This window comes from Lineus longissimus, chromosome 1 (assembly GCF_910592395.1).
Source record: "Lineus longissimus chromosome 1, tnLinLong1.2, whole genome shotgun sequence".
Taxonomy (NCBI): domain Eukaryota; kingdom Metazoa; phylum Nemertea; class Pilidiophora; order Heteronemertea; family Lineidae; genus Lineus; species Lineus longissimus.
In genome coordinates, this window is record NC_088308.1 from 20,856,961 (window position 1) to 20,883,983 (window position 27,023).

General features: G+C 41.8%; 3 protein-coding genes across 4 annotated transcripts; 1 reads left to right on the top strand and 2 right to left on the bottom strand.

Annotated features, from left to right (window-relative positions):
* Positions 1-22: 22 nt before the first annotated feature.
* Positions 23-3,488, bottom strand: LOC135496452 (RING finger protein nhl-1-like). The gene is made up of 2 exons (XM_064785804.1): positions 3,247-3,488; positions 23-1,768 (listed from the first exon to the last, which is right to left on the bottom strand). The coding sequence occupies exon 2, from the start codon at positions 1,756-1,758 to the stop codon at positions 832-834; it is 927 nt and encodes a 308-aa protein (XP_064641874.1). The 5' UTR covers positions 1,759-1,768; positions 3,247-3,488; the 3' UTR covers positions 23-831.
* A 4,713-nt stretch (positions 3,489-8,201) lies between these two features.
* On the bottom strand, positions 8,202-12,215 carry LOC135496519 (UPF0764 protein C16orf89 homolog). Of its 2 annotated transcripts, none has more exons than XM_064785990.1 (7): positions 11,975-12,215; positions 11,323-11,659; positions 10,678-10,798; positions 10,309-10,450; positions 9,542-9,730; positions 9,007-9,107; positions 8,202-8,640 (listed from the first exon to the last, which is right to left on the bottom strand). In XM_064785990.1, exons 1-6 carry the CDS (start codon positions 12,210-12,212, stop codon positions 9,007-9,009), a joined length of 1,128 nt encoding a protein of 375 aa, XP_064642060.1. In that variant the 5' UTR covers positions 12,213-12,215; the 3' UTR covers positions 8,202-8,640. The 2 variants fall into 2 exon arrangements, with proteins under 2 accessions (XP_064642060.1, XP_064641979.1); XM_064785909.1 differs by having other exon boundaries at positions 11,320-11,659.
* Positions 12,216-14,848: 2,633 nt separating this feature from the next.
* Positions 14,849-26,862, top strand: LOC135491576 (piwi-like protein 1). The gene is made up of 20 exons (XM_064777550.1): positions 14,849-15,014; positions 16,869-17,015; positions 17,214-17,373; positions 17,624-17,732; positions 17,892-18,047; positions 18,355-18,550; positions 18,863-18,987; positions 19,352-19,432; positions 19,629-19,742; positions 20,060-20,351; positions 20,623-20,715; positions 21,007-21,261; positions 21,492-21,680; positions 21,988-22,083; positions 22,362-22,478; positions 22,852-23,049; positions 23,284-23,472; positions 23,580-23,644; positions 23,922-24,099; positions 24,521-26,862. Exons 2-20 carry the CDS (start codon positions 16,908-16,910, stop codon positions 24,605-24,607), a joined length of 2,808 nt encoding a protein of 935 aa, XP_064633620.1. The 5' UTR covers positions 14,849-15,014; positions 16,869-16,907; the 3' UTR covers positions 24,608-26,862.
* The last annotated feature ends 161 nt before the right edge of the window (positions 26,863-27,023 follow it).

A 27,023-nucleotide genomic window follows, 5' to 3' on the forward strand; every position in this document is an offset into this window, starting at 1 on the left:
AAGTAAGGTAAGTGTTTGACACTTTATTAAACGATAGTTAAATACATTCCTTGAAGGAAAGCTTAGGTACCACGAGGCAGGCTCTCTATTTACAAGATCAATAAGGAGGCCGCCAAACGGCAGATTTGTGATACCAAAGTGATAACGTGGATACAGGCATAAAGCGAGCGACAGAACAGTCACAAAAGTCCGTCAGTTCATTTCAAATGAATGTTCCAGCAGTTCGCATATAGGCATTGTTTAACTACAGGAAACTTGGCAACAGCTTTCTGTGCTTTATAGACTATAAGACTAGATATAAAGGTTAGTTATTGCACAATAAACTATCATCATCGACCAACACCAATGTCATCGGGTTGCCACTATCAAAATCATATTTGAGAATTTACGATGACTGGGTTGTGGAGTCCTTATGACTGATCAGTGTACAAGAACGAGAGTAAACGTGAGTACATTGCGACACCAGACACATTTCGCGCAAGCAATTTAACACTCCATCTATGGGTTGTTATAAGTGTCTGTTTAAGGTCAGAAGTCTACACCTCTCCACATCAACTACATGTCGTGGTGGCTCTTAGATACCATAAAAGAATAAGACGTGAAATGTCTCACTATGGTTTGGTAGACCATATTTGAAAATGCAAGATTCCCCAAGACATCTTTGACTGTTTAGCCTATCTTTTAGGATGTTGACCTCGTTTATAGGCCATAACCACTAGTGGTTCGTAGTCATCAAATGAACAACTCCCATGAAACGGTCAAACAACATATTTTAGGCTGACGAGGTAAGTTCGTCCTTCTACAGTAGTTTGGACACTCTTTAATCGGATTTTATGAGCCTAAACGAGACACGATACTCTTCCTAAATAATTTCCCAATGCAAAAATTCATCCAGTTCTCATCTAGTTCAATCTTGACAGTTTCAATTCCAGCACATGGTTCTTCCTCCTGATCTGCCATGACGTAATCCTCTAACAACGCCAACTGCTGGAGACACTTTAGACGAATACAGAGCAGTTCTACTTCGCGGATTTGGTCCGTTTTCCGCAGTCTCGCTTCCATGTCTGCGCACATTTGCTCTGCCTTTGATTTACAATCCTTTGCCTTGCAGATTTTAGTCTTGAATGCATCCAAATGCGGCGTCACCATCTCCTCTAGTGCGTGTTGTCTCTCTACGCGCTTCTCGCAAAGCTTTTCGAAACAAACTTTAAATACTCTGTCCAGTTCTGACTGTGCGTTTTCATAAGACATGTAGAGAACTCGATGCTGTGCTTCCCACTTTTCACAATTATCACCCAAAGTCTGTAATTTCTCACGCATTTCCTTCAAGACAGTTTTGATATGATTTGTGGAATCATTTATATGCTCATCTTGGCAGTGTTGGCAAATCATGGCAGAACAATGGTTAAAACACCTCTTGAGTTCGGAACATAGTTCCCCACAATCCGAACAGCAGTATTTAAGAACTGTCCGATTCACTTTATTCGCTGATGAAAACACGACTTCCGTTAGCGCATCCGCCGTGATGTTGCTAGAAAAGCCTTTTACTCCATTCGCTGGCAGTGGATGTTTCCTATTGTCAAGAGGACAAGTGATATGATGTGTCCTTGACCGGCACTCCAGGCAAGCTAGACAGAACGTGTGTCCACATGGAAGAAGTTTGGGGTTTTCGAACCGATCGAGGCACATCGGACATTGAAGTATCTGTTCAATGGTAGGACGGACACGCCCCTCTGGTATGGCGTCGAGAGCAGCCATCTTGGATTTTCTTAAAAGAGAATAAAGACGATGGGTGAAGCCTAGGGTATAAACGTGTAGTTTTGAAATATAGTTCCATCTCTATGTGATGGGAAAGCCGGTGTAAAAGCTTGAAATGTCTGAGGATACAATATCCGGGGAACAGAGGATGTTTTGCGCATTCACTGAAGTATTATCCATGGTCTCTATATTACCATAATACCATTATCCGTCAGATTAATAGGGCGGGACACTTTTTTCTAGTGGGGCACTTTCGACTGTTACACCACCACAGGCTTGACACCAAAACTGCGTAGATGCGACGTCTCGACGACAGACATGATACTGTATAAACGTCCCTTTAAAATACCAGTTGAGTGCAAATGGTTGGCCACCAGACCAAGGCTTACTTGATTGGGACACCAACAAAAACATAATTCTAATCACTGTAAAAAACCACTTCGGAGGGTGTATCCTGGATTGAACAGTGCTCGGCAGGCTGCGTGATCAATAATTATTACGAATCGGAACTTTGTGGTATCTTCCCCCTCCTCATTGAACATCTACTTCCCGCCCGCAATGTTCAATCCCGTCACACGGAACACTATACAGTTGTTATGAATTCATCTGAAATTTTATAGCCGGGAGTTTAGTTTGTCATCCACTTGATAATGCTAATATAGATGTTGCTAATCTATAATGAATGAAGAGTCACTCCAAATGGCTGGCAGGCTGAACCTGTCGCGTCGTTACCAGGCAACCTCTCGGCTATTGCGGGCATGCTCTCCCAGTGTGTTACCGGCGACAGTTTAAGGGGTCGTTCTCCCCACAGTATTGGATACATGTACTTTGAGAATTTTTGTGTGGTTGCCACTTTGATGGAGGGCCCGCCCTATGTCAGCAATAAATGATAGTCAGGTTCACAGTTTGTGCATGTACATATTTAGCTATGTGGGATGCTGATTTATCTGGCTCAGTTTGATGCCGTTGTCTATTTGGTAAATATGGCCCGCATGTAGAATCCATAATCAATATATGCGTGATGGTCCTGGAGACGACATGAATAGCGGCTCGATAACGTGTTGACTCTCATCACATGGCCATGTTGACTTTCCATCCACCCTGGGACGTTAGAAAACGATGTAACATGGGCGGAAGCTCTCTATCACGTCTATTGTTGCCTTGAGTGAAGTGTAATAATGAATACACACCTGATTTACAGAGCTGCAGGTTTTATTTTGGACCACAATGATGGGCTGTGCATAAATTTTGGGGCAAGTGAACTCATAGTTCGTACCTTACTACTTAACTCGGGACCGAAGAAATGCACTGCCTCAGAAGTGTGACTAACTGTAGGCTACTAGGTGTCCAAGAAAAAAAGCTATCTATCGTTATCGACGGATATCACTATCAAAACTTTACTGCCAGTCTGTTGTGTGGTGCCTATTGGAGGAAATATAATATCGTTTCCATGCCAGAATCTTGGGGAATGTGTGAGAAACCACTTACCAAATACATGTAGATCCAAATGGTCCTGCCGCGGCAGAGAAGGTTGTTCTTAGTGAAATCACAGTCGTACGTGTCTCCAGAAGCGACAAATTAATCGTGGTTCAGGGGTTGTTATTCACACATCAGAGCAAAATTGCGTCGGCGATCTACACTGGTGCAGTCTCGTTCAACTCATCTAGGTGACAGCGCATACCCCAGAACACTTTCAATATTTAAATATTTGAATTTCCAGAAGATCAATTGATATACATGTGCAACGGGAGTCAATACCATATGTTTCGTCGGCACCTCACCAATGACTAAAATTTGGGTCATTATTTACATTCAAACGAGGCAAGAGTCGTCTGCTGAAAAAAATCGATATTGTGCCCAAGTCGTTGTTGAATTGAGCAGACGACAAAACCATTGTCGTGATTGTTGTTGATCACGAGAACCAGAAGCGTGCGCATCCCGGCCGGATGAATCGGGTGTTTTCGACTGAATGCAAAAAAAGGTCCAGCTGAAACAAACACAAAGAATATGATAGTCGCATCCAAGTATACCACATTTGATATTAATTTCAGCATCATTTTCATTGTCCTCGTTTATATCCAGACGCACTCCCGCGTCTTCATTGTGACGTCAGACAGCATCTGGAGTGAGGCAGACGACAGCTGATACAACAAACGGATGGTTCTCCGAATGGTGCATTCGTTGATACAGTTTCCCGCGCTAAACTTCAAACTAACGACACACAGCAAGCGATTGCTTCATATACACTATTATTGTTAGATTGTGCCTCTGTCTTCGTAGACTCCATCTGTCTTCGAATTGCTCTCCTCTGTGCATGAGGGAGCTATGTCACCAGGTGATGAAACCAACTAAAACGGTCGATCACATGTGTATCGCCTTTTTCAACACAATGACTTACATCTATTCAAATCAAAATGAAATCGGTTCGGTTTCATTTATGCCAGCAGACTCGGTCGTCTTTACAGTTTGTCGCCACATCTTGGCTACCAAGATGCTAGTATTGCCATCTATCGCAATGCCTTGCAGGCATGTCAATCTTGAAACGCGGAGTTGTTGGCTTATAAACCATTGGGATTTTGGGAGCCCAGCTGAGGACTGGTTTAGGTTTCTTGTCCTTGCGTACCTTGACGGATGGGGAGGAGCGTCTCGATTCCCGTCCACTGTCGTCATTCCAAATACATCCAAGCGGGCGACAAGAGACTATAATCATGAACAGTCGAATGGCGCTGAGACATCGCCTGGGCATCGGTTGGGAAAGTACCGATTCATCAGAATTGACCAAGTACAGGATGAAGCAAGGGATAAATGGTAAGTCACCCACCCCAGGCCAGTAAAGTCCCGCCAGGTGTCCTTTTTCCATCAAAATTAGTGTATTTTTCGACGCGGAGGATGCCATGGGAATGAGATCAAGCGCATCTCGGGAGTAATCTACATATTGTGCAATGTAGCTATCGTGAAATGCGTTAAAGGAAGGAAGACTATCGCCTTCTCCATTGTTTTTTTCAATATTTTTCCGCTTGCTTCATTGTGTATGTATTTTCAAAATTGTGCCTTCATTCTTGACTACACAGTCATCAAAAGTTTTTTTCTCAAATTTCCCGGCCGCCCAGAAATTAAAGGGGAAAAATACATTTGGCAGGAATGGGGGTTTGCGCCGTAATTGATTTTTCAAATTACATAGCATCCCACTGCATCTGGAGTGTCCTTCGTAGCCTATCCCTAATGGTGCTCTAATTCGATAGGTCGCTCACTGGCGTAAAAATGGCTTCGAAACCAACCGCTGATCGAAAACTGTCACGATTTGATACTGATATAGGCCTATACCGACGCTATGCCTATACACTATCACACTTTACGGATTTGTTTTAGACTAAGACCTTATAAGTGTAAGTATGCGTTGTTGGTTTAAATCCTGATTTAACTTTTCCTCCTGGAGTTCAGTGTGTGTATAGAGGGGTCCTAACAGGGACCTAATTCAGACGGGTTGACACTGCCTATAAAATATCATGACAGATCTGGACTATACTTTCAGATAACTGGAGACAGTCAACTTTCCATGCAGAAACATTATTTTAGACCAATAATCGCATTAAGAACACCCCAGCAGTCGCGAATGTCAAAATACCCTGGGGAGCGGATCAATTAAACCACCCGACCAAAAACTTAAGTGGAGAAGCATGTTATACAGTTTGCATTTCTGCCACCGGCATGGAACCGATACTCATACATTGAGAACCAGTTGCCTGAAACCCTCGGCTGATAAACCCATCTTCGAAATGAAGAAATACTGTACCATAAATGTATAACGCCGTAAATTTACCACTGCTGCGCTCTACCCTTCACTAAATGAACCGTACATCTACTCACTGGAACTACAGATAACTTATCAGCAAAACATCCAGTCCGATACGAATGCCTTTACTCCTCTTGTCTCCTCCTATATAATGTCTCCACACCTTTCCAGATATCCGCCCCATCTTCGATATCATTACACCCTCAGTCGCCCAGTACGGTTGGATGAAGTTCGGTAGGCGCCTTGGCTTAACGGAGGCGAATCTCATCGGCATCCAGTCCAGTAACCCCCGGGCAAGGAGGATCGACCTCGCCCGCCAGGTGCTCTGCGTGTGGGATGAGCATTCTGACCGATTAGGATCCATGAAGAGGTTGACAAATGCATTGAGAGATGAGGGTCTGAATGATGCCGCAGGTTAGTCTTTTACCAGCCATCTTCGAATATATACCATGTTAAATTCAGGATGTTCACGACAGGCACTGTCTGTTACATCCTCGTATAACCAGTGTTCTTCAATACACTCCCCCTCTCCATAATTCCAACATCATTTTTTGTTATGACGTCGCCACGTATATGAAAAAAACCTGAATGTCAGGATGTGATTATTACTTGACATTTTTGGAGGCGTTTGGGCCATTTTGAGCCATCCATAAGGGGTGTGGCAACTACGGTACTTCATTCACAAAGGTATGACAGACAAAATCAATGATGGCGAACACCGTGCTTTGTAGCTTCTTCTCCTTTGTTCTTTGACATCCTTATCCTGTGATACCTTTGTTTTTTAAATGTACTACAACAGTTCTATTAAGGCATGCTCTGGTTGAGTTTGTAGTTGGTATTTTAGGCATAAGATGTGTTTATCAATACAGGATATGTGCTTGCATTTCATTTGTTACAATTTTTAAGATTGTTTTCTTTCTCAAGATATGATCGGGCATTACGTGGTAGCAACAAAACCAGCATCTCAGACAAGTGTCAGTCGACCGCAGAACCAGACGAAACGAGTGCGGTTTATGGAAATGCCGCAGGTCCAGGCAACTCAAAATCAAGGCAGGTACTTGAGTAACAACGTCTCATAACTAAACTCCGGACGCAGTTAAACGGGTTTCTCCCCGCCCAAAGGAAGACTACAGATTAGGATGACGAATGTACTGCCTCAGGAGTGTCTCATCACCTACGCCAAGAATAATCAATCCAAACCTGACTCTATTCCTCTTCCCTTTCATGATGACTCTCTAATCTCTAATCATTAATGATTAAAAGAGGTAACGCTTAATTAAAATACGGTACCTATATGTCTTCCTTTAATAGAACCTAGTGAACATTTGGACGACAGCCAAGCTTGGGAAGATGTTCTTCGGGAGAACGTTCCGAATCCAAATGGTAAGTTCGTGACGTTTGAATGAGAAAAAAACCACGGAATCTCAGGATGTGAGTGCGCAGCATCATATTTTAAAGAACACACATGTAGTTGTTTGTAAAAAGAAAGTTCCTTTTATCGTCCCCGTCGCTGCTCAAAGAAACCCGAGGCTTGTATTATCTTGGTAAAAAGTTTTTTCCTTTCAGGTGACGAGCAGCCACATGGATTTAAACATCTCAGCCATCAACAGAGAAAGGAAGGTGAGCATGGTTTTAGACTCCTATGCAGTCCATTTCGTCACCCTGATCGTCTTGCCGGGCGATAGGACGAGGCCTGTCCACTGCTTCCGGAGTGTAGGTGATTTCGTCTTACGACGATCCAGGTCAAACGTCCCGTCTCCCACTGCTGTTAAACTTAACTGCTCTCATGCATAATACCAGCGATAGTGTCGCCATCTCTCGGGTAAAGCAGATAGGTTCCAAAGTAAAAATTAGTTTTTATTCTTGCATTGATGATTATGTTTCGCTGCATACATGAGTGGGAACATTGCCTGGAACATTATAACTATCAACCGACTTCGTGTCCAGTATATTTTGACTTACACCTCTGCGCAGTGGTTTTGTACTAGCCGACACGAGAACATATTTGTATTTGAACACCGACACCGCTTTGGAAGCGTACATTATTTGACTGTCCTATACTTGCTTGACTGTCCTCTGTGTTTTTTATGTATCTTAGGTGAGGTCCACGGCCGAATTCAAGCCACAAAACTAGGAGTGTACGATCTTGGGGTTGGTCCAGCGAAACCCACCACAGAAGGGAAGATGCTACAGAACTCAAAGCTTCGCAAACTGTATCAGTACTACGAGGAGGTCTTATACAAACAGGTCGTCTACATCCGAGCAATTTCAAAACTGACCAAATTTCAAGGCGCTATCATCCGGAGACTGTTCCTTGGCAGCATCAACATCGTCATTTGCTGCGACAACATAGACGGATTACGACAGATCAGAAGGTCGTATGCAAATGGCTTTTTACTCTCTGCTGCGAGGAAAGTTCTAAAGGACAAGGCATTGATGAAGAAAATTGGAATTTCTGATATTGAGTTCAGCCTGTCCATATCTGATGGAAATTTCGAGGATTGCGAGAGGGAATTGGTGGCAAGGGCTGCAGAAGGGGATGCTGGGGATGGAAAACTGTCATCAGGACCAATGCCTGTCTCGTGTGAAGGTAAGTTCCTAACTTTGAGCTGGTGCACCGATTGCCGGAAATATCCAACTTGCAATAAAACAATTGAAGAGAGCATGTCACCAGTTTTAGTAATATTCAGGTTTAATCCAAAAAATAAAAATTCTTATATAGTTGTCGGTACCTTTGACATTAACATTTTTAGTTTGAAGGTTTCGAAAGCTCGGTGCATGTGTATTACCAAATCCCATAATTTGTTTCGCTATATTGTTGCATTCATTCAGGCCATTCGAAATTATCAGAGGTCAAGGTCCAAGAGTATCACACAAGCCTGAGGAACAAACTCGAAGACATCCAAGTGAATTGTCAATACTTCTTCAAGCGACGTAAGAGGGCGTTTGCATCGGCTCTAGATCTCGTCAAACCTCCGTACGTCGATCAGGTGACAACAATGGCGGATGTGATCGCCTACAAGCAGAAGATCAGCGATATGTTTTCCGGTGGAGGGAAATGGATGCAGGTGGTCACGGAGTTCTTTGATCTGGTGAAAGGAATTAGAAGCACCTGTGAATCTGTTCATTCAAACGTCAACGAAATGGAGACATATTATGAGAAAAGTCGACGACCGGGTGTCCTGGTCGACATGGTGCGAATGACGAAAGCCATGACGATCAAGCTTGACCCAAGATTTGACCTTGGGCAACTTCCAGGTGGTCGGGAAGCCAAATCTTTAGACCCGAAATGCTATTTGCTACTCTTTGTTTGGGTGAATGGCATGGTCGCTGATCTTGAACAGATGGATGTTTCTTTAGGGAGGCTGTTGGACAAGATATCGTCAGAGGAATGATCAGCATTATAAATAAACTGGGGAGACTTGACGTAAACAATTAATTAAGAAGCAACCCACCTAATTTTCTTTAAAGAAGTGTCCATTGTGCTCAATGAGATAACGGGCAAAGGCACCGATGGCACCTGCTGCTACTCCGCTGGTGTGAGAGCTGCAGTCGTCTGAAATGATAACGAAGTTCAAACACAAATTTCAAACATTCTGAACAGCTTCTAGGTTTGATAACACTGGCGGGGCGGTGGATGGGCTGTAGAGTTCGTCCTGCTAACACTAAAAAAGCTTCTTGTACTCTCGTGACCTCGAACCGCAGCGATATAGTCTCTCCTCGGCCGGCTTTCTGCGCCGAATCCCGGTGAAAAGCCGTTGTTGTTATTAGCGTTTGTGTTTTCGTTCTCGGGACGATCTCACAACCGTTCCCTGTGTCCAACCAGTTTTCACAAAAATGATGCAAACCATGTCAAGCAGTTCAGATCGATCAATGAAGCTTTCGCCGTAATTTAACGTCACCATGCAGGAATCTATTTTTGTTTTCATTAGTTTTCGGTTCTTCATGACTTTTTACTAAATAGTACCAATTCTAGAACGCTGGCCTTACTTTTCATGATAGCTTCCCACAATAACTTTCTGGAATGAAAACTCTGTGGGAGATTCTCTGCTCTCTTTTTGAAATCATCTGATACTACCGACTTATAGCAACCAGACTCATCCTGTAAATAGCTGATCAAATCCCACCAATCTTTTCGAAAAAACTCCTCAAATCCCGACATTCCTCCGCAGATTGCAACTGAAATAAACAAGACAAAAATGCAGCTGAAACTAGAGAAAATAAAATTGTGAACAATTAAGGTTGCAAAAGCAATTTTGAATGGAATCTGTGGCTATCACGGGGGCCGATATATTTTTGATGATGAGTAAATAATACCCCTCAATATTTCTCCTCAATTTCGGCCATGCCAAACGAAAACCTTTACTTCATACACGTAGTCCTCCTTCTCCATACACGTTCTTGTCGTATTGCTCATCTGACAAACTTTACTCTGAGAATTTAAGACGTATCGATACTGATAACAGTACAAAGGCATTGATCCCCCGAACCTGAACACTAAAACAGAGAGTATGCTGCTGACCAGCGCAGTTGAAGTACAGATATTGCCGTTATTGCTACAGGAACAGTATGTACGAGAATGAAAACTGGGTCACCAAGATACGCAATATTTTTATAGTCCTCCACTGCCTTGTCGACCGGAACATGATTGATGGAGTCTCTATAATTGGTCTGAAGACCCTCCTTCTCCACAAATATTCCCTTTTCATTGCTCAGTTGACACTTGTTGGAGTAACAGTTTTAATGGTGTCACTTACTTGTTTCCATGAAAACGTCAAGAAACTGGAAATTCGCCTTCATCAGGATTTTCGCCTCGGCGTACGATCTGCTGCAGATGTCTTTCAGTACCGACACCAACGGTGTGCTCAAGTGTGATTGGACATTCGGCTCACAACCAAACTGGAAATAATGGAAACGTCTAAGGCTTATTTTATGATAATGAGTAACCCTGATTATCCAAAAGATGTGACGTTTTTTACTTGAGAAGACCAAGTGTTTGGTGGTGTTTCCTCATGGTTTTTGATTGGGTTACTTGCAGTCACGGATGAATATGTGTTCGTGTGTGCATCATTCGAGATTATTTGGCGGCAAGATGTGCCATGAACAATTTTCGAAGCTGTGCTTACCCATCTGGCGACATAGACGTAAAGTGCTGAATGGGTCGGACCGTAACCGGTCATTGTTTTGCTCTCCACACCAAGCATGTAATCTACACACTCTTGAGTAACGGTGCACTTTGGGAAGCTTCTGTTGACAAAAGGAGACAAAAACATCAGCTCCCGAATGTTGGGGCAGATAGGCAGTATAGGCCTACGACGTCAGGGGTTGAGGATCGCACGATCGAAACTGGACATGTTCCATCCTACGTCATATACAAATATTGAGAGTTGGAGTATATTGAAAACAACTGATGCCAGGATGGGCATGTTCTGTCAAAGCGAGGTAGTTGAGACCCGGGTGGTACATCGTATTTGAGTGTTTCTGTTTCTGAGTGTTCCCCTCTTTGTTTCGGTATAGGCTGATAGATTTAATTTCTCTCGCCGTACAAAAAGTCGCTGATAATTGACTTGCAAAACGCGATGGACTATTTCTTCTGATGTTTTATGTGTTTCTGTCTTTGAAATATCGAGAGGCGGAGTGTATTGAATTACCACTGGTTATACGCGGATGTGTCATCTCCGTGGTCAGAGTTGCAAAATAAGTTGCAAAATGAGTACAGTATTGAATTCTACGTAATACATATACATGCATAGGTCAGGATTACTTACAACCTTTTCGTTTTATCTTGCAATGTGCCGATCAGCGAAGTCATGCACGCATCACCCATTGATTCGTTGTAGACCATCATATTTCGTTCGAACTCCTCGTCAAATTTGACCTCGGGGAGACCGGTATTGACGTGAAGGTATCCCCCAGTCACATTCAATGCTCCGGACAGAAGCGGCCTAAATTCTTGGCTGTACGCTGATCCAGTTTCCATGAGATTCTTGAAGCTGGCATCTCCTAGTTTGTTCAGTTGGTTGACCACCTCCTCTACCTTTTTGTGTATGGTAGGCGTTATTTTGACATATCCTTTGCTGGCTTCAACAAAGGCATCATAAATCTGCCCTGAAACATATGTTCGCATTCAATATGTTGGCACTCTGCTTCTACATGTACGTACACTTTCTTTGCGTATCCAGGACGGACGATTAAAATTTCCGATTCGGAAAAATTTCTGCTTAAAAAGAGTTAATAAGTTAGTCAAAAATTAATTTATTCGTATTGACTGAAACAAATATCAAGGTCAATTATCAAGGGCAGAGTTTCATATGGACACATCTGGGACGATAACTGTTCAAAACAAGTCAGGAAATCACGCCAAATGAATAAGTTAACGCCGTCCCCAGTCCAGATTTGTCGGGTATTACTAAATATAAATACCTTGGGTGATTCTGAGACCAAACAAGCCATCCACGTTGAGATCCCTATAGTTCGCTCCGATATTATTAAGTAACTTGACCAAGGAGTTCAGCACATCCCTGGTTAATGTGTCATCGGGCGGGCTGTCCGTAAGAGGGTCATCGGTGTCCGTTGGCTTTCTGATGAATAGGAAGAAAGCTACGTAAGAAGTAAAGAAGATACAGAAAATGGCTTGAGTCGCTCTCCTCTGGGACACCATATTGCGGGGGAATTCAGATTGCCACATGCAGGCCCACTAAAAACGTATACTGGGTGTTAAAAAAGAACTGTTTAACTTTTTCAATTTTGGTAAATTTAAATCTTAACCGAAGGCATTACAGAATGGACAGCAGCCATTCCTGGTTGAACCTAAGTGCAGGGAAGGTTATTCCAAAGACCTTCCTCACGCTGTGCGTCCTTCGTGGCGTAAGGAGCCAAACTTGGGAATAAATTCTATGATCTCGACTGTTCTTGCCGCATTCGGAGATAGGCCTACACTCTGCATTATGTACGTCACGCGACACAACGCAATGCACTTCACACCATAAAATGCCACACACGAGAACTTTAATGTGCATAAGTTTATATTCTGAATGAAAAGTAGCGTACCCATTTTTAAACATGTAGTAAAACAGTATAATGAACGAGTAGGCCTGTTGACATGTGACAGTATTGATACCATCTGCTCCGTACAATGCAAACAGACATCCCTTCCCCATCTTCTATAATTCACCATTATATATACATAGGCCTATCATGTTTACAATCACGTTTTCAGTTGTATAAGTGCAGGTGCATGTGAGTGTTACACTATACTCACCTAAATTTTAATTTCAATTGCACAAGTTCAATGCTGGTGACAGCCACTACAGCTCGACTCATGGAATGGTTTCAGCACGCAGCCAGCGGTATTTGTACGGCCTGGTCCTTGGACCAATTTATCTATATGGATATAGAGGCAGGAAAAAGCTGTACGAGATGTTTGAATTCGGTATACATGTATAATTTGTTGACGGACCACAAGTGAAAATAAGAATACATGTATACACTGAATAAAGTCTTGTTATAAATAGCGCAAATGTTTTTATTTACACAAAATATATGCGCTATCATACAATAACGGAATATGATATATGAATTTAGAAGCTCAATGACCCGCACAATGCGAAAAGAACATGAGAAACTGGACAAGGTCTATAAAGGAACAATCACGTTTTTTCTTGTTTTTTTCATTTCCCGCGAAATCTCAAAGATCACATGACCTGCCATCGCGGATTGGATATAACATTGACCAGAGCACATCGAAGAGTTCCTTATACGCGGGAAGCGAAATTTTTTTCTGCAGGATACTTCTGCCATAGTGTACATCTGACAGCCAATCAGAATTCAAGGCAAGCACGTGTCTTTGTTGACATCATCTTTCCACATGGCGCAATAATGTCAACAATGCCACGTGTTCTGATAATCTTGGAAAGAACAAGTTAGCAAATGGTTAGAGGAGTATATTAGCTAAAATATATTTATTTGCAGTATCTTAACATGTATTTTCATTGTCGAGTGGACTGTATTTATTGGACTTGTCTGTTAAGGCGCACTGTGCTCGGCAAAATAGCCGAGGTTGAATGTTTATCTGTCAACCGTGTAACTAGTTCTGCTGTATATGCATAGGTGGCGCCACCATTCAATTTTATTTTGTTTGCTTGTCAAAATGTGTTTTATACAATGGCCCTTCAACAATGTTCAAACTACCAAAATAGGCCTGATACCTTCAACAGCAGACATCGGATACACTGTCCCTTTAATAATTATCAACATTGGCAACACTCACTGTCAGTGTCACTGCCCCTTAAAATTTCACAAATCAATGCATGCACTGCAATGTAGGATCAGATCAGCTGATGCCTCTTTTGTACGCATAATATCATCAATTTTACAATGAATCTGTGCAATTCATTCCTTAAAACTACGACACAAACCTTGAGTTGAGCATACTTGGGGTCAGACAATTATTGTCACATTCACAGTTGAAGTGGCACTCGGCATGCGACTCGGTATCGTCCATTGTATTTGCATTATCATGCATAAATAAACAGTGTGACGTCAAAGATCGCGCCAATTGTGATTGGCTGTCAGATGTACACTGTGGCAGAAGTATCCTGCAGAAAAAAATTTCGCTGGCGAAATACCAATGCGCACGGCAAAAAGTTATTTCATGACTCGGGTGAGTGACCCGTTTCCCGGGATTTCTTAGTTGGCCGCAGCCGTCGATTTGCACTTTGTAAATCTGGTATGTATCAACTATTTGATCACATGACTATGTCATGTGACGTCCTTCTTCTTGCGGGCATGGCGGGAGGTCAAAAACCTAAAAAGTGCAAGTGACTGTGGTCATCTGAGAGATGTGGATTCAGGGGCGAATCCAGCGCAGCTGGAAAGGGGGGCCATTGCGGCGTAGCCCGAAAATGGTTAGGGCGAAGCCCAAACACGTGAGCGCCGCAGGTGCTCACCAACGGCGGGGGGGTGGAGGCCTCCCCCTGGAAAATTTTAAAACTCAGATGCTCTCAGACGCGTTTCCCAAGTGTCTGAGAGTCGTACGTTGTTTGGGCTTATAACGGCTTTCCCTTAAGTTTTTTTTTCAGCGGTCCGCGAAAAAAAGGGGGGCCCGGGTCTGTTGCCTCCCCCCCCCCCCCGGATCCGCCACTGATATTCAACCAAGGTATTCAACGTTGTCGTGGTTCAAGCAGCCTGGTTTATATCAGCACCGATAGTGGCGCTCAGGTCACATTATTCTGACTTGGATCTAAAAATAGATTTTATGAGAAAATACTTTCCCCATAAAATGGGGGAACATCGGAACATTGGAGGAATTGCCATAGTGTATTTGCTCCCAAAACTTCAATAAATAACCGTAATCGTATGGTTGAACCCCAATTAATTAGACGTCTGAGAAAAGATTTTGATCTAGAGAACAAAGAGATACATTTGTATTGATTGGAGAAGCAACAAGAGTGGAGTTCTGACTGTAAGTTAATTGCCAGTTTTTTTCCCAATTTTCCATGAACAACGAACAACGTCGCAAGATGGGGGTGCAAGATGGCGCATTATCACATGTCATGCATGTAGGCTATCAAATATATCATGCGAAAATAAATTTCGGCCATCTTTTCACAGGCAGCGTAAGTTTACCATGACATAAAAGTCATGTTTTAGATCAAAATTTCACCAAAAGCATTCAACATATCATGAACATTGAAAGGTATGGACAACTTGGAGTAAATTGCTTGAATAGCCTATATAATTGCTTGGGACAGAGTGTAGGCTACATAATGTACAGAGCTACTACTGTCCCGGCTATTCCGTAACGGTATCAGGCTGTTTCGCTACATTGCCAGTTCGCTACAAGTCGTTTCGCTACATGTGGCGGTCGTTTCGCTACATGGTAGGTCATTTCGCTACATGGGTGGAGTCGTTTCGCTGCATGATGGGTATGGTCCATATGGTCGTTTCGCTACATGGAGGACGTTTCGCTACATGGGTGGAGTCGTTTCGCTACATGGATGTAGTCATTATTTTTACTCTATTTTACCCTACTATAATTCCCGGTGGTGACTACAAATTTATTATAGCACAGTTTGCCGGTAAAAAAACTTATACGGTTTGATGGCGCGCAAGGGGTTCTTGTCGTCCTGGCCTGGGTTAGGCCACATAAAAAAAAGAGTTGGTGATCGTCCCCGCCCGCCCCTACGAAAAACGCCCGGCCCCATTTTTTGTTAAAATCCTAAAAAAGTTGGTATAATGTTCTCTGCTATAGGGTCAGAATTGCATGGTTGGAACCTCTATGAAATTTCCTTTCAAATGACACCAAACATGTCTGTTTAGGTTTATTGTACCCAGAGATATTTACTTGATTTGAGCGAAAGATTGCTCCTATAGCGCCACTAAGATCGTCAGTGTCATACACTGTGTATACTACAATGGTCGGGAGGACTGGTTCCCATGCCATCATATTTACAATATCTTGAAGTATTGAACTGTGAGAATTTTGAAAGAGATCAGTCCACCAACAGCTATACCCGTCGAACTTTGGGACATTTTTTTTGGGACACCCGATATATATGCATTGAGCTGCCTCAAATTAATTGTTCCATCATTTGACCGTATATCTATATATACAGATGGATGATGAGATTTATACTTAAATTAACTCTCAATATATACCGTGCTTTGCGTGAATTTATTGCAAAAGCTGAGTTTGTCGATTTATTTCTTTATTTTTATTACTTGCTTAGAAATATCTGTAGGCCATGCACATTTGTCTCTTTTACATTTTTGAGGGCCCTGAAAAGGGCCGTATATTAATGCTGCACCAAAGGCCTAGCGCCTCCTAAGGATACCGCCCCGGATTTCTCGTGCCAGTCTATGTTGTCCGTCGTCGTTGAGATGCACACCATCACACTTCATCTGCGACTGCCGATGGATAGACTTAAGTTCGATTAAGTCGATTCTCTTATCTTTTCTCAATAACGCGTTGATCTTGGCGACACATTTTGGGTCATTCACACAGGGGTCATTCAAACGCACTCCAACGCAGATTTGGAGGCCTTTGCAAGGCCTTCGCGTTGGCTCGCTCGTCTCCACCCATGTAGCGAAACGTCCTCCATGTAGCGAAACGACCATACCTATCATGTAGCGAAACGACTCCACCCATGTAGCGAAACGACCTACCATGTAGCGAAACGACCGCCACATGTAGCGAAACGACTTGTAGCGAACTGGCAATGTAGCGAAACGACAGTAATTCTTCCGTAACCGTGTATAGGCTAGGCCCTGTTGATAAAAGTTTGGACTAAACCAGCCTGTATTATTTCACTTTCAGGTTTTATAAAAACCGCCAAGGTCAAGAAATTCACCATCCATGGCCAGTGGCGGGTATGGCCGTGGTGGGAGGGGTGCAGCTCTGCTGCAGGCCCTGAGCCAGCCAGTCAGGCGCCCAGGGGAGGAAAAAGAGAACACACCAACGACTGTAAGTACACCTTTCGGTGGTTCCTGGCCTTGTGCTGTCCGCCAATACGTGTGCTGCTTAATACTTTGAGTTTGATAATGATAGTGACATAGGGAGGTCAAGAACTCGAACAATAAACGACAATGACCTTTTACTGTGTAAACATTTATCACTGATAAATGACTTTCATTTTCTTCACTTTGTTATCTCTTATACTAGACATCCCCTCCTGCCAGCTCCACACCAGTGCCAACTACTACGCCTGCTCCAATGGGACGAGGCCTTGCACTGGGTAGAGGTGCTTACATGTCATCACTGCTAGAAGCAGCAAAGAAAACATCTTCTGACAGTGCTACTGGTAGTGTTGCAAGTCGGCCAGGTAAGAAGTGTACATCGACATGAGACAATGACTTCCTTCTTTCTGTGAATGGAGGTTTGTTGAACTATAAATAGGATACTGTCCAATACCTCTCTTGTCTTTAGACTAGTCTGTTGTAAGAAAATTCCTGCAGTGCAACATCACTATATGAGGTGTTTCAAGATTACTGATATGCATGTCAGATAAGTTACTAGGGATGGATATTCCTGTTCTTTTGAGTTATTTGTCTATTTGATTTCTTCGTTTTCAGGTTCCACACCAAGGGTGACTGCCCCAGCACCAGCTGGAAGAGGTGTAGCCGCACTTGGACGAGGAGTAGCTGCAATTTCCCTTGGCGGGCGAGGCATAGCAAGCATGGGGTAAGTCCTCATCTTCAACACACACCAACCAGACACTGAATCTGAGACCAAATCGATGAATTCTGTGTAGCAATAGCATTCTGTGTAGCATTAGCATTCCTTAGTGATCATCATGAATCAAATAGACAAAGTACAGGTATAAATTTCCATTTCCTGCAGGACGCCAGCCACCATGTCACCTGCTCATTCCGAGGCAGCAAGCAGCAATAAACCTCCATCACCTAAAGGAGGAGGCCAGGGATTTTCTGATAACGTGAATGTGATCAACGTTGCAGGCAAGCCAGCAATGGTTTTTAAGGGCACCAGTGGTAAACCGTAAGTAAAGGGCCTGAATGGTAGCACTTTTAGTTGTTATCATTGATGAAATCAGGGTTTGTAATATCCCATGTCCAGAAAAATGGTGTGTGAAAAGTAAAGGTCATGACATCAGAGCTGATATTTGGAAAGAGAAGTCTGACTTTGGAGCTTAGATTTGGAGACTGTGTCACTTTACAGCAGGATTCGGGCAAGCATATTACTTCTCTCTTATCAGAAATAAAACAATTTGGGATTTTACAGACACTTTGAATGAACTGCCGTAGTAAATTCCTCACATTCAAGGAATCCTGTCTTCTATTTTCAGGGTGCATCTTGGTGCCAACTCAATTCATATAAAGTCTGGTAATGCTGCCATTTATCAATATGCCATTCACTTCCATCCACAAGTTGACTCAAGGAACATGCGCTACAGATTAATCAACGAGCAGCGTGCAACGATAGGTCCTGTCAAGGCTTTTGATGGTTGCATACTCTTCCTGCCAAAACAACTTGAGCATAAGGTAAGATATTGAAAGGCTTAAGATTTGGCCTTTGAAGACGTGTTGTGGGTATAGCTTGAAGTTGAGGTTCTTGTATCCATTCACTTTCAGTGTTTGAAGGACATAGATGCATGGCAGTTTGAATTGAAGGATAAAGATACATGGAAAGGTCAATGGGGACCAATATTAATCTACATGTTCTACATTCATGAGTTTCAAGTTTGGTGCTCTTGGCTTAGTTGGAATTAGGACAGGAATACATATACTATTTTTGCTATGACTCTCATGTCTTTTGACTTGCCTTTGATTGACTTTCCAATCTGTTCTTTGCAGCAAATTACTATTCAGTCAAAGAAGCCGACTGATGGTTCTCCGGTTGCCATAACAATAACGCTCACAAAAATGTTGTCGCCTGGAGCAGAGGAATGTATGCAAGTTTATAATGTAATATTCCGAAGGTGAGTGACAAAATTTGTTATACATGTACATGTATGCTATTGTTCTTACTAACTGATTCTTGTGATAACTGAAAGCTATCACAAATAGTTATGTTTTCAGCCATGTGTACATTCACAATAGAGCCTATTTAAGGCCTGTAGACCAGACCTAGAAAATTTTTGTGATTCGGGAGCTAACCTGATCGACCATTTTTGTAGACCAATTGCACAAATCCAGACACTTCTGCAGTGGCTTTTCTTGAAATTATTAGTCTTGCCCCAAGAATTCCCACAATAACATGGCCTTTGAAATTGATGCAAAAATTTCTGTGTTTTATGCTTGTTACTTGTCCCGAATCAGTTTATAATCTCCTTACTCTTTCAGGATGATGGCCTGCCTAAAATTGGTGCAGATAAATCGCAATCATTACTATCCAGGTGGAGCTGTTCAGGTTCCACAACACAAGTAAGTAAACAATATGCTGCCATCTTTATTTCTGGTTTGAGCATCAAAAGTCACTTGAAGTTGAATGGCATGAAGTTTTTGCCACATGGCAATAGCCAACTCCTTTTTTCCTGTTCACGAAGGAGTATCACATATCTTGCATCTATCTTAGGTCTCTTCATCCATGCCTATTGGTTTTTAAAATTTTACTTTTCAGATTAGAAATCTGGCCGGGGTACTGCACTGCAATTGCCGAACAGGAAGGTGGTCTGATGTTGCTGACAGATGTCAGCCATCGAGTTCTCAGGACACTGACAGTCCTTGATGTGATGTAAGTGAATGAAATGATTTCAGTCTTGGGTTAAAACAATGATCGCAACCTTATGTGTGTACTGGCACAAAGCAAGTCTTAGATTACTTAAAATTTAAAATATGTGCCAATTTAAGTTATGGATTTGTCAGTCTTTTGAAGGCGTACATGAGCATGTAATGTTATCATCTGTGTGTTGAGGTACGATTGGGATCTGGTTTTCCAGACCTTTTAAATTGATTTCAAATGACTGTGGCACATTATTATTGTTTGATCACTACTTTGCTTAGAATATAGGTCTTGAAAATGACGCAAATAACTATCATTTTACATCGCAGGTGTGATATACAAAAGAAGAATCGGAACTTCCGGGACAATGTCATCAAGGCGGTGCAAGGCTGTACGGTGTTGACACGGTACAACAACAAGACATACCGAATAGACGATATAGCCTGGGATCAAAATCCCAAGTGTTCGTTTTTGTCCTCGGCAACGGGTGAGAGTATGACGTACCAGGAGTATTACTTAAAGAATTACAACAAGAAGATATTCGATGACGAACAGCCACTGCTCATTCACCGACCGAAAGTCTCCAAACAGGAACAGCAGAAGAGAGAACCAAGAGAAGGGGTGAGTTTTACTGAATGAGGTGAAGCTCGGGGGGTTTAGTCATCCACTTGCAGACCTCCCAGCCTCAGAACTAATACAGCTGCGGCTAAAATTGGTGTAAGAATGATAAGATACTCCTCTATATCTGAGCCATACATATTATCTATCTATTCAGGATTTTATGGACCTCCTTATTGTGTAACATAAACATTTTGCAGTAAATGTTTATCCACTGTGCAGGACCGATAGTAATACACTTAAGTTAATTTGTGATTTAAAATTCTCATTTCAGCGGCCACGTGCAGAAGTTATATGTCTTGTCCCGGAGTTATGCTATTTGACCGGGCTGACTGATGAGATGCGGGATGATTTCCGCGTGATGAAGGTATGTCTTGCTGGCACGGGAGATTATCCTTGGTCTGGCCAGGCTCGTGATGCTATGATATACCCTGAATCACTGTTCTGCTAGCTGGCTGTCATGAGAAAGGGGCCATCCCCAGTTACACATTTTTTTCAAGCGATCTGCAAGCTTGGTTAACAGGAGATTTCAACTTACCTTGAGCTTCAATTTTCAAACCTAAGGATCTCATCATATACGTTTACATGTACAATGTACTATGTTTTCCGGTAATTTTTCTGTAGATGTATTTTCACCAACGTTTTTTTATTGTTACAGGACTTGGCTGTCCACACCCGCATCAACCCAAACCAAAGAAATCGAAGCCTGCGAGAATTCATCAGAAATGTCAAGCAGAACGAAGACGCGAGCAAACAGCTTGAGGACTGGGGTCTCCAGCTTGACACAGATACGCTGAACCTCGATGGCCGCCAGCTCCCACCAGAAGATATCTTCTGGCGTGGTGGTCAAACCCAAGGAACCGTTCAAGCGGATTGGGGACGAGACTTGAACAGACAGAAAGTGATCTCAGCGGTAAGTTTATATTCTATTCAAGGTTGATATGTTTTTCAGAACCCTATCACTGATCATGTTTGTAATTACTGCTTCTGTATTTTACCCGAGCATTATTTCAATCAATGGTGAAGTTAATAACTATAATAGACTTTCAAATGTACGTTATGAGCCTTTAACCCTTAAAAAGGCCATACATGTAGACGCAGATCTGCGGCATCGACAAGTTTAACATCTTGTGTATATTTTAGGTTGATATTGTCAACTGGATGGTTCTGTCCACTCAACGAGATTCCCCAAAGGCGAATGACTTCATCAAAATGATGAAACAGATTGGACCATCCATTGGTATCAACATCCGAGATCCTCATCAGATCCACCTAAAGGATGACAGAGTTGACACCTACCTGCGTAGCATCAAGGAGAATCTCAATAACACGGTAGGATATTTACTTTTGCAAGCAGCGATTCCCCCTGGAATAGATCTTGGGGGAGGGAGGGGGGGTACCTGCGCATGTCTTTCCAACTTCTCCTCAGTTTGTCTTGTTGCTGAAGGCCTACAATGTATGATGTAAAAATAATAAGAACAAGAAACATGACTTTGCTCTCAAAGCGTACATGTCGAACAAACAAGATAGTTTATTGATTGTATTGATTTATATATTTTTTTATTTTGACGATCAGGTCATTGCGCATGAAAGCTAGGATGAATAGTGTTGTAAATCTTTCACTTGCTTATTATTTCAGGTTCAGTGTGTAGTCACCATCTTCCCCACTAAGAGAGATGATCGTTACAGTGCTGTGAAGAAGCTGTGCTGTGTAGAACAACCTGTACCTTCCCAGGTAATGGCTCGGTTCAGTTTTTGTGCCTGCTTAAGTATAGTTTTGAGTAAAATATTTTCCCATACTAATTTGGAGGCTTAGGAAGACTTCTTAATACTCATTCCCCATGAGTTTCAGTTTGGTGATTTTGATGTAATGAGAAATTCGGAAATCAAAAAAGGACATCGATTTCGAAAAAGTGGCAACTGCCTGGCAATGGAGAACAAAAGAAGTTTTGTGACTTTATCTGAATTGTGGATACAAATTCAGAAATTAATCTACTGTTACATAATTTTCAGGCCATCAACGCCCGGACAATCAGCGATAAGAATAAACTCAAATCTGTCGTAATGAAGATTGCCCTTCAGATCAACTGCAAATTGGGAGGAGAGCTGTGGGCTGTCGAGATGCCAACAGTGAGTAGCCGGTTTGATTTATAAAACTAGAACTGCATCAGTCCATTGTTTTTATAGCAGACTTGTGCAAATATAGTTCTCAGTCCTTCAATCAAAACTACAGCCATTCCACTCCAGGTGCTGAGGACTCAAAACATCATACATGAAGCAGAAAAGCTGAGAGAAATCTATAGGCCAGCTACATTCTTACATATTTGTTTTTGTCAGGCAAGTGTGGGCACTGAAAAGAGTTACATAAAATTCAGCCAAAGTCAACAATTTCTGGTTCCAACATGTCCAACAAGAGGCATTGTCTTGACATTTAGTGCCTGGTGTAAGTTTGCGAAGAGGTTTTTGCATTGTTTTGTATCGTGAGATCTATCTTTGCTTTCAGAAAAATATGATGGTGATCGGCATCGATGTGTACCATGAAGGTAAAGGAGGAAAAGGCAAGTCGGTGGGTGGTTTCGTCGCGAGTACGAACCCGGAACTGACTCGGTGGTACAGCAGGGTCTGCATCCAGCTTCCTCACCAGGAGTTGATCGATGGCCTTAAATCTTGCATAACTGCAGCTCTGAAGAAGTACCACGAGGTAAGTTTTGCATCAAAGAGGACTTTTCTGTTTTTGTCTTATAACTCTATTACTGTTTGTCTCATAGCACTTTACAGCGAATGATTTTAATCGAAGTCAGATGGGTTTGTAAAATTCTTTTTCATTGCTGATCATGTGGTGCCAGTGTTCTAATTGTGGAGGCTTGCCAAGTGATGCAGTTTTGCCTACTTGACTGCTGACAGATTATATCTCACTGTTATACCTCACTTTTAGATAAACCATGACCTGCCGGGCCGAATCATGATCTTCCGTGATGGTGTAGGCGATGGCCAACTGGCTCGAGTGGCAGACTACGAAGTCCAACAGATCACAGAGTGTTTCCGTCACTTTGGAGATTACCATCCAAAGCTGGGAGTAGTCGTCGTCCAGAAGAGGATTAATACCAGGATCTGGAGTGTCATGGTGAGTTTGCCATTTTCGCATGTATTGGTACAGTGGCCCTTTCTTTAAGTCACTCTCTGTGTGTACATGTACATGTATTGACAGTTAATTTACAATGTTTCTTTCAGAACCGAGACCTTGAAAACCCTCCACCTGGAACAATTGTAGATCACACCATTACTAGACGTGACTGGTAAGTGTAAGAAAATAATATTTCATAATGAAAGGTTTCCTTTCACACTTTTCTACAGACTTATCTTGGAGCGCATTGCAGCAAAGGGACGTTGCTATAATAGACCAAGTAGTTTCAGACAACTTTGTTTTGCTACCTTATATTTATGGGGAGTATAAAAAAGTTACCTTTATTTGATGTCCATGTGTTTATAGTCTACTTAATACTGTGACTACCAGACTTAGTTTGATAATTTTGCTGCTCATTCAATGTTAACATCATTTATTTCTGTCTCCAGGTATGATTTCTTCCTGATCAGTCAGCATGTCCGTCAGGGTACCGTCAGTCCCACTCACTACGTTGTTGTTCACGACTCCAGCGGACTGAGCCCAAATCAAATACAGCGCTTGGCCTACAAGTTGACACATCTCTATTACAATTGGCCTGGAACAGTCAGGGTACCTGCTCCCTGTCAGGTGAGATAGCAGTCTATTTGCAGCATGAACGATTGTAATCTAAAATATCAGCCACTTCAAATATGCAACTCTTCTTGCACGATAAAGATGCCAGAGCAAGCATACTATTAGTCCAAAGAGTGATTGCCATCCAACTATAGAGATGTCAGTCCTGACTCTCTGTGTACATGGGGATGTGAGGTACATCTGGTGACATAGCAATCGGTTTAAGTTCCCTCAGTTAATAGTGCGTGATTTGCAATCTGTCAACGATGTTCCCCACTGGAATTTACTGATTAATTCAGGTGGATTTGGTGGATTTGGCACTACCACAGATTACTAAAGGAAACTGCAGAGACAAAATGTGATTATTCATTTTTTTTCATTGAGGATTCTTCTTCTTATCTTCTTATCTAATTCTTCTGGTTTCATCTTGTTTCAGTATGCCCACAAGCTTGCCTACCTCATTGGACAAAATACGCACAAGGAGCACAGCTTGGAGCTTTCCGATAGACTCTTCTTCCTGTAGACACCTACAGCTCTATACCACGAACAACGGCAGCTTTTATGTTCTCACTGTGGTGAAAGACTGTTATGCGATTTTGCGCAAAAAAGCAAGGATGTGTTGTTGAAAGGAAGAAATTACATGTATGTTAGTTGGAGAGGCGATTTTGTTTCTGGAATATCGAATTGAAGTCTATACGATCAGTTGTCATCAAGAATTTGTTTTAGCGCATTCTGGTGCTGTTTGGACTGGCACCCCCAAAAAAATTATATCTGTAGCACTCTCATACCTAATGTTGACTCGCAGCGAAAAAGTTGTTCTTGTATGAATAAGTCATTAAGTCTCATGTCTTATTCCACATGCATTTTCCTTGTACATGCATTTGCCTTGCAGAAAAGTAGTGTTTTTTTTAGCTTAGTCACTGTGGTGTGTTGTTTATATCGGGGGATATTTGATAGACTGCTGAGATCATAGTTCCTTGGGGTGATCTAGTTTCATCCTAAAGTTTGCTTCTTCAAGCAGAGTATTGATTTCTATATTGTACTGCATTTACGCTTTTACTCAACGTACGTTCTACTTAGAAAATTTGTGAATTTTTGATTTTATCAGTGTTGGTATTGCGCTGGACTTCCTGTACCGCTATATCAACAAGTGAAGTGGAACCTCCCTTAGGGCACTCCTCTTTACAATAAAGGGATAACCTCTCTTCTAAGGAAATTGTGTTAACTTCCTAATTGATCTTTCCAATTGAATTTAAGCTCTGTAATCAGGACAACTCTCAGTTAAGGAGAGCATTTTTCATTACAAAGTTTGTCTTTAATATAGGGTTCTACTGTACTTGTGATCAAGTAACAGACATGTACTTATGAGACAAGTGTTTTGTCTTTAATATAGGGTTCTACTGTACTTGTGATCAAGTAACAGACATGTACTTATGAGACAAGTGTTTTGTGAAAGTTGTGAACTGCCAGTATGTCAACATGCCATTACCAAGATGATTCATAAAACAATGTGTTTATATAAACTGTTTTATGTTACATGTACACTTTACATTAGGAACATTACACATTATTCAAATAATAAATATCAACAGGTCTGTGTTTGTATATATTTTTAACCAAGCCGATATTGACCATAAGCTAGTTGTTATTTTTTGATGGTTATGGGGCATTTTGACCACCTGAGGCTCTGTGTCCTAGATCCCTTATTGATGGCTGATATTTACCTTGGCTCAGTTGTTAATAACACACAAGTTTGTCTGACTGTCGCTAAGATGGGAACAGTTGTCCTATAAAAAGTTGGAAGAGTTCACTTCAAAAGCCTTTTCAAAACAATTAAAGAAAAAACAGTGTCTGGTCTTCCCATTGTAAAAATTGGGAGTAAGAATGGAGTTTGACTTTGGGCAACTTTCAATCCTGTCATTGATGTCAGTGAACCCGTTGAACAGGTTTCAGTTTGGGTTGGTCTGGAGATGGATTACATGTATGATGCAAAGTGAAAAGCAAACAAGATATGGGACTAACTTAAGGATGCATTGCTTAGTGTAAGAACTAAGACTAAACTTTCCAGGTGGTTAGAATTTTCTAGCAGTGATGCTTCCAGCGAGTTCACTGATGATGTTTTCTGGTGTTCCAGGACATCAAATAGCCCCGGAGGTGTTGTTCTTCTGATGCATGAAACACCCCATCAAATACTTTTGTAAATTTGTCATCTTCATTATAAGTATCGGCTGTGGTTTTGGTACATGTAAATGAAGACAGTTTTGTTGATGTAGATTTCATTTAAAAGTTCATAACCACTGTAGTTATTAACATGTACATGTAGTGAAATAAATGTAGCAGTATGGAAAAAAGTTGTGGTGAAGTGCCTTATTCAAGGATTGTGACCTGACTTGTGACTACATGTATTAGTATGACTTAATTGAGCTTTGAAGTCCTCCTGGTTAATCATCTTTTGTTGGCGTCAATTCATCACATTTTTATTGTCGTTTGTAATAATATTGTTGTTTGTCTAATTGGACGAATTTCTTTATGGAAATTATGCTTCCTCAGTATGTTTCTGTAATTTTGATTTGTACAAGTGTGGTGTGCTCTGTTCTTAAAATGTTTGAAGACTGATGGTGTGGCTCCAATCAGTTTTAAGAAAGACATGAAGATCTCCTGTAAATACATGTATAACTTTTTATTTCCTTGCTGGTTGTGGAATGGGGCATGCAGATGCATACTAGTAGCTATTTTTATCCTGGCTTTATAAATAAACATTGCTTTCATTTCAAAATAGGTTTTTGTTCTCTTCAGTTTGTTCTCTTCACTTCGTTATATGAATTGGATGGACCATGATGATGGTATGTTCCACCTATCTAACAGAAGATAATGTCACAATCAAAGTTTCGTCGCTTCTTAAGGTTGTCATATTCATGATTTCCAAGCCCAAGAAATTT